The 13,926-nt window shown below is 33.2% G+C and overlaps 1 protein-coding gene across 1 annotated transcript; it reads left to right on the plus strand.

The window, feature by feature from the left end:
* LOC109357384 (CTL-like protein DDB_G0274487) lies at nucleotides 2,947-7,588 on the plus strand. The gene is made up of 7 exons (XM_019601316.1): nucleotides 2,947-3,207; nucleotides 3,957-4,423; nucleotides 5,592-5,775; nucleotides 5,895-6,119; nucleotides 6,228-6,344; nucleotides 6,609-6,842; nucleotides 7,295-7,588. The coding sequence occupies exons 1-7, from the start codon at nucleotides 3,160-3,162 to the stop codon at nucleotides 7,505-7,507; spliced, it is 1,488 nt and encodes a 495-aa protein (XP_019456861.1). The 5' UTR covers nucleotides 2,947-3,159; the 3' UTR covers nucleotides 7,508-7,588.

A 13,926-nucleotide genomic window follows, 5' to 3' on the forward strand; every position in this document is an offset into this window, starting at 1 on the left:
AACATTATGCACATATTATTACTTATGGTTATGATGTTTGTTTATGAAATGTATGTTGATACATTATGGTTTATGTTGATAAGCGATGAGTTATGATGTCGGTTATAGATAATATATGTGTGTGTTATTATTTGGGGTTATGATCCCCACTTATGTGTTAATTAATTATAGTCATGATATTTTGTTGATAAATGATATATTGATAAATGGGAAATATGATATTGTTTGGGAATAAGTGTATTTACGTTACATAGGTTGATTAGTTAATTGTTTATGAGAACAATTGATGAGTTTGGTTATATTACTCATGTAAATTGGATAGTTGTTTACGAGAACAACTGATGAGTTAAAATGTAATATGTTATATATATATATGAACTGATTTTCATGTCTGAGTGTAATATTCTGAGTAAGTCCACGCCGTCAATGAATTTACGTTCATTAGATGTCTTACTCTCTCTATTTCTCTTCTTTTCTATTGCTTGCTTTTCGTATGTGTGCTCGTCAGGTAGAAAGCTTTGCTCGGATTTGGAACTACCCGTCCATGATGTTCCAAGAGGGGGCATGCGGAATTGAGGAGAGACAATACCCTAGCTTTGGAGTTAGCCACTAGGAGTTGCTTATCATTTTGTGACTTTTGAAACACTGACGGCTTCAGCTTGTTTATGTCTTTATTTAGTGTCTGTTGCGATGATTAATATTTTCGCCCTTTCTTTTTGGATTTTGTATATGTTAGTGGCGATGTAGTTTCCGCCTTTGTTGACTTAGTTTGTATGAACTAAAGATGACTTAACTGATTATATGCATTGTGTTATTCAGAAAATTGTGAATCAGGTTAAGTTATCATTCGATAACGATAAGTTGATTTTCCGCATTCGAGTTACTTAAAGTGATGTCCCGGAAAATGAAGGTTTTAAAAAGGAAACAATTTTATACAACTTTATTCAAAAAAAAAAATTTACCCATTTTTCCGCAATGTTTTTGAGAAGTATTTTTCGGGGCGTTACAGGTTGCCCAACACGGATAAAACAATTCATTCGTGTACGGAGCAAACTTGATAGGACATGATAGTTTGTCATGCCAACAACATCTATAAGAGAATACTTCATTCTCATTTGTTGTATAAATAGAGGAGACCTCTCACAAGTATCATTGGCAATTTGGGCAAAGCATACGGGATCCGCCCATCCGCACTTATTGGGCAGGCATGGCATGAAAAATGTAGTCATTCACCCTAAAATGTTCGCCCAACATGTCCGATTTGCCTATGGGCATTTTAAGCGGGCGCTCACGGACATTATTGAAGAATGTATTGAACATCAAATTTGTGTATCAAATGTGAGAAAATACTATCACTTTCTTATTGTATATATACATTTGTATTTTGTATATTATATATATTCATATGTGATGTTCCTTTTTTATGCAAATTATGCACTATATATTATGTATTATATATGCATTTGTATTTTGTATATATTATTTCATTTGTATGATTGTTTATTATGATAAATACATTTATATATTTGTATAAAAATTATGTATTGTTTATTTTGTATGACTAGTGTATATTTGTATATATTTTGTAATTTTAATTAGGGCGGCTCGCTGCCCATCCTGCCCATGTTTAGGGTGGGCAGAGCAATATATTTCATGTCCTATTTAAAAATGGTCATCTCATGCCCGCCCTAATTTTGGCGGATATTGTATGGGCAAGATAATCTTAATTGTCAATACTACTCACAAGAAAGTTAACACTTAATATCTCTAATTTTATATTCTCTCTATAGACTTCTTCGTAATATTGACTCTAGTTTCGAAGTATACTAGCAAGTTACTCATGCATTCGTACGAGACAGTGTTTTTTTTGTCGCAAGATTAAAAACACATGCTATATGTGAATTTACATGGTTAAGAACATACATGTTTGTCACACATTTGCATGTTTGAAAACACACATGTTGTTACTCATACATTCACATTGTTAAGAACAGATGTGTTACTTGTGTATTTGCATGACATAAAGAAAATAAATGACAATTTTGAATTTTAATTTTTTAATGAAAATAGAAACTGAAAGTAAATAAATAACTTAAAAGTTATAGAAAATGAAATGATTTTTTCAATTTCAAATATGAGTTTCTTAATGAAAATATGGAATTCAAATTGTAGTATTATATGAGTTTTTTTATTAAAAAATATTTAAAAATTATAAAAACAATTTCAAATTTGATTTTTTTTTCAAATCCAGTGAAAAAATATCACAAAGTTTTGATATGGTGAAAAATACAATAATTTTTGGAGTAATAACAAACGTTAAATAATATAGATAAATTAGTGCAAAGAAATAATCCAAATATGAAAAATGATTTCAATCATCTAATGTTCAGTGATTATTACTTTTTAACATAACAAAACATTTGAGCTAATCACTAATTAATATTCAACTATTAAAATATAAAATGTATTAAAAGTAATAATATAGTGTGAGAATGTACTAGTAATGACCTTTTAATAGGAAGAAGAAAAAAGAGAGGAGGATATAACATGTTAAACAAGTTTTTTTATTATATAATAATTAATAGATTTTCAATTGCATGCATAATCTCATTTGCTTGTTTCCACAATTTAAGCCCGACTTGCTCCACACTGATAATATTAATAAGAAAGGGAAAAAAACTAAAACCTTAAATTTAAAAGAGAAAGCTATAAGGCTAAGTTGAGGCTAATAACAATTTGTATCCTTAATTATTACCACGAATATAATAAGAGATTTGGTGGACAACAATTATTAGTCCTACTATGCATAGCACTGCTGTTCCTTCGAGTTCACGAGCCTATAAACATGGCTACATTACAATCATGGCGCGTGTCAACTTTCCAAAAAGTACTCTCTCTCTCTCTCAACAATGTCCACAACATACCAATTTATTATCCACTTCAACTCTTTGTTATAGATTGAGTTTCACTTTTCATAACGCATTCCCATTTCTACTCTTTTTGTTCCTTCCATCTTACACTTTTTATTATTCATAAAGCCACCACTCCATTTCCTTTGTCTCTTAACTCATGTGATGCCATTATATTTATGATTATCCTTTTACTTAATTGATCTCTTTCTCTTCAATCATCTGTAATATTTATTCTTTTCTTCCATTCATGAATACTCCTTCTTTTCCTTCTCCTTCTCTTGTAACTACTGATCAGGTACTCCAAATTTTGTTGTCTCTTCATTAAATTATCATTTTCACTGTTTTTGGGTCTAATTTAGCTACCCAATCACTCTCTTTTATGGAAGAGTTTTTTTACTTATATTTTTAATAATTATTTCACTGGTTTTGTTCTGTCCAGTGGAGAGGAAAAGGTCACATTTTTAATTGTTTTATTGATTGTTTATCTGGGGTATCTTAGTTACTCTCAATTTGGCAAAAGTTTTTCACTTCTTCATTTTTATTTGATCTATCATAGCATACCCCAATTATCCTCTCATGAGGAAAATAGTAAAAAAAAAATTCCCAATTATTTCCACTGATTTTGTTACACATGGCCATTCCAATTCTGTTAAACAATGATAATGTTGCTGTTAAACAATGATAATGTCGTGTTGAATGAGGAGACACATCAAACATGATAGTAGTAAGAATGAATGCATTATAGAGAAAGTCATGTATCTGAACAAAAAATATGGTAGAATTATGCCTTAGCTGGTTCAGATATGTGTGGAGAAGACCTCAATAATATATCAAATGGAGGGTAGCATAGTAGAGGGAGATCAAGAAAAACTATAAATAATGATTTAGATATAAATGGTTTACCTATATATGCATGATTTAATGATAGGAGTAGGACTATGGCTGGTTTTTTATTCATGTATTTGAACCAATGGGAAAAGGTTTGGTTGTTGTTATTGGTGTTTGTCTGTTTGTTTCTGAATACCATTGCTTTCATTTTGACAGAATGCTGAGCAATATCAGAGAAGTGGTAGTACTAGTGGAGCCATGACTAAGGACCAATCACGGCGGCGGCGTTGGCACGACGTGTTCTGGTTAGGAATTTTTGTGACCCATTTGATTGGTTTTGGTTGTGTTCTAGGGGTTCTTGGCCTCAACAGGTTCAAGAAAAAGAACAGGCTTGACATTGATAAGTATACCTATCGGTTCATGGAGAATGAGGCTGGGTTGACGGAGGATTACTGGCCACTCTACGCAGTTGCTGGGGGAGTTGGGACTGTACTTGGGTGTAGTTGGTTACTGCTGTTAGGTTCACGTGCAACCGATATGATGAAGGTTTCTGTGCACATCCTCACTACCTATCTTGCTGTGATCAGTGTTTTGTGTTTCTGGGCTCATCAGTTTTTCTGGGGTGTTGCTTTTGCTATTGGAGCAACTCTGCAGTTCTTGTATGTGATATCTGTTATAGATAGGTATGGTACTGAAAATAGCCTTTAGATATGTTTTATGTTAGATTTGATGATGGTTTCTTATTGCTACTTGGCCGGGTGAAACTTGTTTTTACATCCATGTCCACTCTTGAAGTTTGGGTTTTTGGGTAGAAGTTAATGTTTGATGTTGTTGCAGATTTATAATCGAGACTAACTACTTTTGTTTTTGTTCTTTTGCGTTTGATAGCTGGCAGAAAATCTATCCTTTTTTATGAACATAGAATTGTCTTTTCTTGAAAGAGCAAATGGATTTAGTGTAGTAGTGAATGTTATTTTGAAGGTTAATTCTATAGACATTGGAGAAGTAGAGATGAGATGGGGTTAAGTCCTCATTGGTAGAGTTCATTGGTTTAATTGTTTATTGAAAGTTAAAACATGAAGATGTGACTCTCATTGTTGATCTCGGGGTGAAACTATGAAAGTGTGCAACCTTTTGAAAGGTCTACCTACCTTTCCAAAGGCTTAATCAACTTTGATTATGTTGGTTCATCTGTAAGTCATTAGCGCACCTGGCAATTCAGGTTAAATTTGTATTCATTTCCTTTAAATTCTATAGGCGATGCAGCTGAGTGTACAATCTGAATTAAAGTCAGTGTATACAATAATTATGATAAACGTAGTTAAAAAACTAATCCTAATATTCTGCTTTAATTAAAGCTTTAGATGAAAGGCCATATCCCATAGTGAACAATGTAAATATTTAGCAAAAAACTCAACCACCCATCATTCTTAATATTGTTGGATTTTGATTGTTGACAACTTTTACTGAACCTTTCAAATTTACTTGGTTTTTAGAGTAAATATGTTGTGCATAAAATCTTATACCAACTGTTCCTTATATGATATCTCAGATTTCCTGTGGATAAATTTGGACGTCCGGGGAGGTTAGCCTTGTATGAGGGTTTAACTTAAAAAAGCTCCACAATTAATCACCCAGATTATTGCAATAACTCTACCTCTTTCATGAAAATGCTAATAAACAGTTGTTTACCTACTTTTTTAGATTATCTCAGATTTTGGAAGCTATGTGCTGTCATTTTTCTTATTAATTATTATTATTTTATTTCTTCCCGCTGTTCCTTTTTACCTTATGTCTAATCAATTTGCTCTTTAAAATGATTTCCGGCGGCTCTTTTTTCTTCTTCTCCAGACTTCCGTTTACAATGTTGGTTCTGCAAAAAGCTGTTAAGATGGTATGGAATCTTCCCAAGGTTCTGAGAGTGGCATATGCATTTATGGTTGTTGTGCTTTTATGGATGGCCTTATGGTCATTCGGAGCAGCTGGTGTCGTGGCTTCAAGCATGGGTGACGGCGGACGCTGGTGGCTTCTTGTGGTGAGACGGCAAGTTTTGCTCTTCATTCTATCTATGCTTGTTAGGAATGGCTATGGCTGCAAATTGTGCATGCAAGTTTTTCTTTTCAGATTACACTGATACTGCTATCATGCATGCAGGTCCTCTCTATAAGCTTATTTTGGACAGGTGCTGTACTCTGTAATACTGTACATGTCGTAGTGTCTGGGATGGTGTTTGTTGTTAGTATTCATGGTGATAGAGATGGTGCATCTATTCCTGCTAACTCATTACTGAAAACTTTACAGTATGCTTTAACAACATCTTTTGGCAGCATTTGTTATGGCTCATTATTCACGGCTGCTATTAGGACACTGCGTTGGGAGGTATTGACCACTATCTGTTTTTCGTGAATTACTTTGAAGTTCATTTCCATTATACACGAAGGCTATTCATTTCTATTTTTCTTTCGTACATTTTTTTATGTCTTTCAGATAAGAGGACTCCGGTCAAAGATAGGCAAGAATGAATGTTTGCTTTGCTGTGTTGATTTCCTTTTCCATCTCGTGGAGACTCTTGTCCGCTTCTTCAACAAGTATGCTTATGTTCAGGTAAACTTTTGTGATAGAAATTGTGTCTTATAAGTTACAATCAAGACTCAAATATGATATATTGCCGATTTTCATTTAGTTTAACTACCTGTTACATTAACGAGGCGAGATGTGAAAATACCTTCGCAGGGTTTCTTCGCAACATTTTGGAAATTGAAATCTAAACATATGGACAACTTATGTTGAGGTTTGGTGAATATAGTAAATTGCCTTTGGTTCTTGAAAAACTAACTCAATCCTGGTTTATGCTCATGTTCTTTACAGATTGCTGTTTATGGTAAAAGCTTTAACCGTTCTGCTAGAGATGCATGGGAGTTATTCCAGTCAACCGGAGTCGAAGCACTCGTGGCCTATGATTGCTCTGGTGCTGTGCTGCTAATGGGAACCATTTTCAGTGGGCTGATAACTGGAACTTGCTCCGGTGTTTGGGCCTGGATCAAATGGAGTGACAGAGCTTTTATGATTGGGTCTACATCTATGCTGATGGGAATGGTATTGGTAAGTTTACAACCTCCTTTATCGCAAAAGTTAATTCTTTTGGGCATATTAGTGAGCAACAATGAATTTTTTGATTGAACTCCTTGCCTCGGTTGGAGGGCTTTTACATAAATGAAGAAAGTTTTTTTAACCAAGGGTATATCCTCACCATGTGGATAAGCCGGTAAGGAACTAATCCATTTCAGGGTGTGTGACTATCCCTCACAACAAGTGTTGCTCCCAGAAATCGAACATTTGAACTTTTGGTTTATCTGGGGATCCAGCGGGCCTTACACCATTGAACCAACGTGTTGTTGGTAAATGAAAAAGTTTAGTTGTGGAATGCGTTGCTTATTGTTCTTAATGAAAATCATTCAAAACGACCATTCTTGATTAGCATCAAAGAAATATTTATTTATTGTGCGTATGACTATATGCTTATGTACAAATTAACATGAAATGTGTATTTTCAGGTTGGAGTAGCTTTGGTTGTTGTGGAAAGTGCTGTTACATCCATTTATATATGCTATGCTGAGGACCCCTTATTGATTCATAGATGGGACCCTGAATTTTTCAACCAGATTTCTGAGACACTACACCAACGACTTAAACATAGGAGTGCACGTGCTAAAGAAGTTTTAAACCACAATCAACTTGATGGCATACAAGAAAATGGCTCTATTTGATTAACCACTTTATGTTAATACTACATACAATGGTTTATTTATCCATCATATGCTCCAATCGTTTAGCATCTTTTGGTTTCATTTTGTGGTTGGTGATGTGCAAGGTAAATGGTTGTCTCAAATATGGTCATTCTGTACCCAAAAAATAGATATGAAAAGGATAACTTTCGTTTACGAGTTAAGTTGTTTTGGAGGGAAATAATGAGAAAACTTAGTGTTATCTCACAAATGTATTTAATGGCTCTGAAGTTTTTTATTTATGTTCCCATCTAAAATACTACTCGTAAACAGACTTAGCTCATGTTTGGTCCAGCTTTAAATTTTGAAGCTTATGCTTATTTTTTGAAAAATAAGTTGAAAATATAAACTATGTATGTTTGGCAACCAAATAAAATTATAAACTCAAGTTTATTTTTTGAAAAAAATAAGCAAAAAGCATAAGCTCCAAAATCATGGGTTGAATTAATTTTTATTAGCTTATTTTTTTTCACTTCCCATTTTATCCAATCTTAATTTTATCTCTCATCCTTTTTACCTTTCCATCAAATATCATAATTCTTCACAACATTGTCCTTTTAACATATGGCTTTTATTTAAAAATTCCACACAACCCAAGAATGTAAGGATTGTTAGAGCATATCCTTGAAGACCTTCCATTTTAATTTTCTTAGCATTTTGGACTCTTGCTCAAGCTAGAGATTTTCGCTTGAGCGAGTTAGTGAACTGTTTTAAGTTGATGTACCTCGCTTGGGCGACAGGTGTCGCCTGGGCGAGAAAGGCATAAAGATTTTGGCCTTCAATATTGGAAGTGTCGCTTGAGCGCCAACCTTTCGCTCAGGTGAGAGGCAGATTTGGGCTTGGGCGACCAATGATGATGATGGTGATCTTGATGAACACATGGATAATATATTTTCTGATCACACGTGTCTTGTTCGAGATTCAATTAGGGATGACATTATTAAAACTTTTGTATAAAATTTGACATTTGTATATTATTTATTTTGTCAATTGCGTAATTCAACTTTAACAACTTCTATTTATTTATGTACTAGGTTGTTTTTAATATTGATATTGGTTTTTATCAATGTTATGATAATCGAATTAGACCGGACGGTCTGATCGGTTTGACTAATGACCGAATTTGAAAACGGCTATGGTTTCTAGTCTTAACCGAGTGAGGGGTTGAACCGCTTTGAACCAGAGAAACTCCGGTCCGACCATGCTAAACCCGATTGAACCTCAATAACCCGGGAAGTGAACGAGACGGTTCAATTAAAATTTAAAAAAATAGAATTACTCTTGTGAACACTTAAATTTTGTCAAGCCCAGAATGTTTAAATTGAAAATAATAAAAATATTTTTTAATTTCGGTTAATAAATAATAATTATAATCATGAATGAGGGAAATATAATGAGTAATAATTTTAAATTTAGGTTGATAAGATCCCTAAATTTAAGTGCTTGGATTAACTGAAAATATAACAAATGATAACGCTAATTTTATGTCGATAAGGTTCCTGTATCTAAGTGATTGGGTTAACCGAAAATTCAAAATGATAAAAAGTAACTAAAAAGAATTAAATTTAAATGGACCCTAAAAAGCCCACAATCATATTTTTAAAGAAAAAGGGATAAAAATAATATTGTATCATTATTTTATTGAATTTTATTATAAAATAAAAAAAGAATAATTAAGAATATTTTCTATGTTATTTTTTGGTAATTAAATTCGAATTTTAAAATAAAATAAGAGAGATGTTCTTAAAAATCACTTTTAAATACCAAATAAACAAAAAATTATTTTCATATTTTTATTTTCCAGAAAATATAATTTTATAAAATTAAAGCAATGTCCAGTTAATTATTTATTTATTTTTTTTCCGGAATTTATAGAATATAAAAATATAAAAATGTATTTAATTATGTTTTAAAATAGTTTTTAAAAAAATAATACAAACACCAAGTCAAATCTGACTTGGTGGGTGAGTTAAACCCCCTTAAAAATAGTGATAGTGGACCAACAAAATTAGGGTTCAGTTAACAAGATTTTAGGGATTAGGGTTTAGCCATTTTATTATAAATAGGTGGGTTTGTGAGAGGCTAAGGGGTCCCAAATTTTTTTTAATTAGAACACTGCATAAGCCTGCGTGAGAGAGAGGGAAATTCTAAAAGAAGCTCTAAAGGCAGAATAATCCAGTGCGGTCAGGTCTACGCAGTTCCAGTGTGCACTAATCCATTGCTCAAACAGTGGCCGTCTGATCAACATACCAGATCTTCTTTTCCTGTTGACTAGAGATCCACCAATCAAGGAACGAAACGTAGTCGGGCTACGCTACACCCAACCACACTCGATTCTGCCTCCCGTGGGAGGAAGGAATCACTCGCGCGCAAGTCTACGCTGTGTACCGTGCATCCACCCTTCCAGCCAAACGCATTTTGACACGTGTCAACGCGCTCCTTCACCTCCAACGCGTCCCAATCATAGTCTGCCACGTGTGTCCCCTTTGCAACCAGGTTTGCATTTAATTGCATTTTTATTATTTATGCTTTAATATTTATGTATGCGTTTAAGACATTTAATGTTAATCTGTTTTATTATTAAGGCATTTTAATATTAATCCTTTTTATTATTTACTCATTTAATTATAATCTAACAATTATAAGAAGTATATGATTTTGATTTTGGGTAAAGAATATTGCATAAAAAAAAATTTATAACGATGTAATTATTTTTACTTCTTTCTTGGGAACAAACATTAAATGTGAAGAAAGTCTATGTTATTTTGATTAAATGGTCATTATAATTGTATCAAACTTTATCATTTTATAAATAGTTTATGTTATATCATCAAATACTAGTACTGATTAATAATTATTAATAAAATTTATTTGATTTATTAAGGCCCATTCTAATATTTAGTCAAAATAGAAAAACTAAAATTACTTTTATATATCTATCAACTGACAACTTATGAGGATTATTTTTGTTGTAATTAATAAATTTTGAACGTTCATTATGTTTCTTGGCATAAAACAATAATAATAATATAATAGTTCAAAAAGAGTAAATTAACTTTGAGATTTAATCAAAGATGGAGAGAAGGTCGCCTTGAAGGCTTCTTTCTTCTCAAATCATCTTCGAATGGTCGCGTTACGCCGCTTCTTTTCAATCGATTAAATCTCAAAATCAATTTATTCCATTTTTAAATAACCAAATAAAAACTTTATTTCCAATAATAAGCAAAACTTGCAAAATATATATTTTTGACTAAAAATACATTTACTTTAATTAAAATACACTCAACCAATAAACTTTTTTCTACTTAAAGAACTACGTAAGCCTTGATTCCCTTAAAAGGGATACGTAGGACCAGGGTCAATCTTGTCAGGCATAATAATAAAAAACTATTTTTTTTCTTCTTAATAATTGATTAATTAATCATAAAATTTAATAATAATGATAATAATAATAAATTCATATATTTTTGAAGGATACCGCTTAAGGCGGGCGGGTAGGGTACTAATACCTTCCCTACCTTGTAACTGACTCCCGAACCTGGATATCAAAAATCCAAAAGCCCAAGGTAATTGGGCTTAAAATATTTTTCTACATTTTTAACTATAAAATGTAGTGGCGACTCTAAACAAAGTCGTGCAGCCGAAAACAGGGGCGCGACAACTCTAATGTTTTGTTTTACTCTAGTCCAAAAATTATGGAAAGATGTTATTTCAATATAATTATATCTAACTTTTAATAGTATAAAATTTTGTATTTTTATATAACTATATATTTATAGATAAAAATGATAAATTATATATGAAATCAGTCGGTCCGACTAAACGGTTTAACTGTTCAAACCGGTTAAACCTAATACGGGACCTCTTCCACTTTGATGTCCGACTGGAGTTTCACAATATTGGTTTTTATATTGTATTTTATTTTAATATATTTTTTTAATTTTTGTTATGCAATATTAAAAATTTAAAAAATTTATAGTAAAAATATATATTATGGTAAATACTAAAAAATATATATTTAAATAGTGTAAAAAAACAAATAAAATAATCATAACATAAACAAAGAACCTCATACCCTTTTCTGTATTTTGTTATGTAAAAAATAAGTTTTCTACCTTACCCAAACAAAACAGATTAGTTTATATTCACCATAATATTGGTGCGAAGAGATGGATGAAAATTTAATGTAATTTTTTGCAGAAAAATTACAAGAAAACAAGGAGCTGCAAGGCATGAAGCCATAGCAGATTCTCTTTGCACCATAACGGAGAAGCTAGTAGGTATGACTACTCCTCCACCCTTAGCCCTGCCACATCTAGACCCCCCCCTGCTTGGCTTCCTCTTCCTACATTACAAACCCTAACCTTAACCCTCCCCCCACATCAACAACCCACAGTTTTCTCCATCCCACACACCACCACAGATACCCTCCCCATACCCACACACATGTCCTACCTTTTTTTAACCCCCACCATACGTATAACCGTCTCAACATGGGCCCTATGGTTGGCCCCACTAACCAAACTAGACCTTCCAAACTACAACTCATGCCATTTGATGGTACAGAACCCCTTGACTGGTTATTCCAAGCATAGCAATTCTACCAAGTTCTACCTGACCAAAGACTCCATATTGTTTCTTTTTACATGAAAGGTGAGGCATTGAATTAGTTTAAATGGGCTTTCTACAATGGTAGCATTACTGATTGGGAGCATTTCACATGGTCCTTGGAAATTCGTTTTGGGCCATCTACTTACCAAACCCATTTAGTGGAACTGTTTAAGCTCTGCCAGACCAGGACTGTCGCTGAATACCAGCAGGAATTTGAGTAAATTAATAACAGAATCTGGGGTCTATCCCCAAACATCATTCTAAATTATTTTTTGTCGGGACTGTTGCCGGATATTCAGAGGGAATTATCTATTTTAAGACCAACTACCATTGCTGAGGCGTTGGAATTGGCAAAGCTTGTGGAATCCAAGATCAAAGACTCTAAACCTATATTTCCCAGACCCTACATGCCCAACAATTTTCCGCCCATGGCCCAACGTCCAAACCCAATTTCCCCAACTAAACCGACCAATACAGTTTCAACTATGCCAATTCGGCATCTAACCACAACCCAAATGCAAGAAAGAAGAGCTCAAGGAATATGCTACAATTGTGATAAAAAATGTAACGCCCCGAAAAATACTTCTCAAAAACATTGCGGAAAAATGGGTAAATTTTTTTTTTGAAATGGTGATGTATAAATTGTTTCCTTTTTAAAACCTTCCTTTCCCGGGACATCACTTTAAGTAACTCAAATGCGGAAAATCAACTTATCGTTATCGAATGATAACTTAACCTGATTCACAATCTCCTGAATAACACAATGCATATAAATGGTTAAGTCATATTTAGTTCATACAAACTAAGTCAACAAGGGCAGAAACTACATCGCCACTAACATATACAAAATCCAAAAAGAAAGGGCGGAAATACTAATCATCGCCAACATACACTAAACAAAGACATGAACAAGCTGAAGCCGTCAGTGTTTCAAAAGTCACAAAATGATAAGCAACTCCTAGTGGCTAACTCCAATGCTAGGGTACTGTCTTTTCCTCAATTCCTCATGCCCCCTCCTGGAACATCACGGACGGGTAGCTCCAAATCTGAGCAAAGCTGTCTACCTGACGAGCACACGTCCGAAAAGCAAGCAATAGAAAAGAAGAGAAATAGAGAGAGTAAGACATCTAATGAACGTAAATTCATTGACGGCGTGGACTTACTCAGAATATTACACTCAGATATGAAAAACAGTTCATATATATATAACATATTACATTATAACTCATCAGTTGGTCTCGTAAACAATTATCCATTTTACCTGAGTAATATAACAAAACTCATCAATTGTTCTCATAAACAATTGTCTAATCAACCTAGGTAATGTAAACAACACTTATTCCCATCAATATCATAATTTACCAATTATCAATATATCATTCATCGACAAGATGTCATGACTATAATTACATAACGCATAAGTGGGGATCATACTCCAAATAATAACATACACATATAATATCTATCACCGACATTATAACCCACATTTATCAATATGAACAATAATGTATCAACATACATTTCATAAAACACATATAATAACCATAAGTAATAATATGTACATAATGTTGATGATGCATGATGTTTGTAACTCAAATGTGGGAATCCACTTCCACAAGTGCAATATATGCATGCTATGTCATGATCATCCACCTCACACCAATATCTTCCCAATAACCTAGTCGGAAAAAAATCAAGAGTACAGGTCCTATACCAAGCCACTTTGTATGCACCCGAAATAACATATCCTCGCAAGGAAGTAAAAATAGATCAATCGGTTCCCTCAGGAA

The sequence above is a fragment of the Lupinus angustifolius genome, chromosome LG09 (genome assembly GCF_001865875.1).
Source record: "Lupinus angustifolius cultivar Tanjil chromosome LG09, LupAngTanjil_v1.0, whole genome shotgun sequence".
Lineage (NCBI taxonomy): Eukaryota > Viridiplantae > Streptophyta > Magnoliopsida > Fabales > Fabaceae > Lupinus > Lupinus angustifolius.

Coding starts and splice junctions, on each gene's coding strand:
- LOC109357384 (XM_019601316.1), top strand. CDS start 3,160: ATGAATACTCCTTCTTTTCCTTCTCCTTCTCTTGTAACTACTGATCAG. Junction 3,208..3,956: donor CTCTTGTAACTACTGATCAG/GTACTCCAAATT, acceptor TCATTTTGACAG/AATGCTGAGCAATATCAGAG. Junction 6,345..6,608: donor ACAAGTATGCTTATGTTCAG/GTAAACTTTTGT, acceptor TGTTCTTTACAG/ATTGCTGTTTATGGTAAAAG.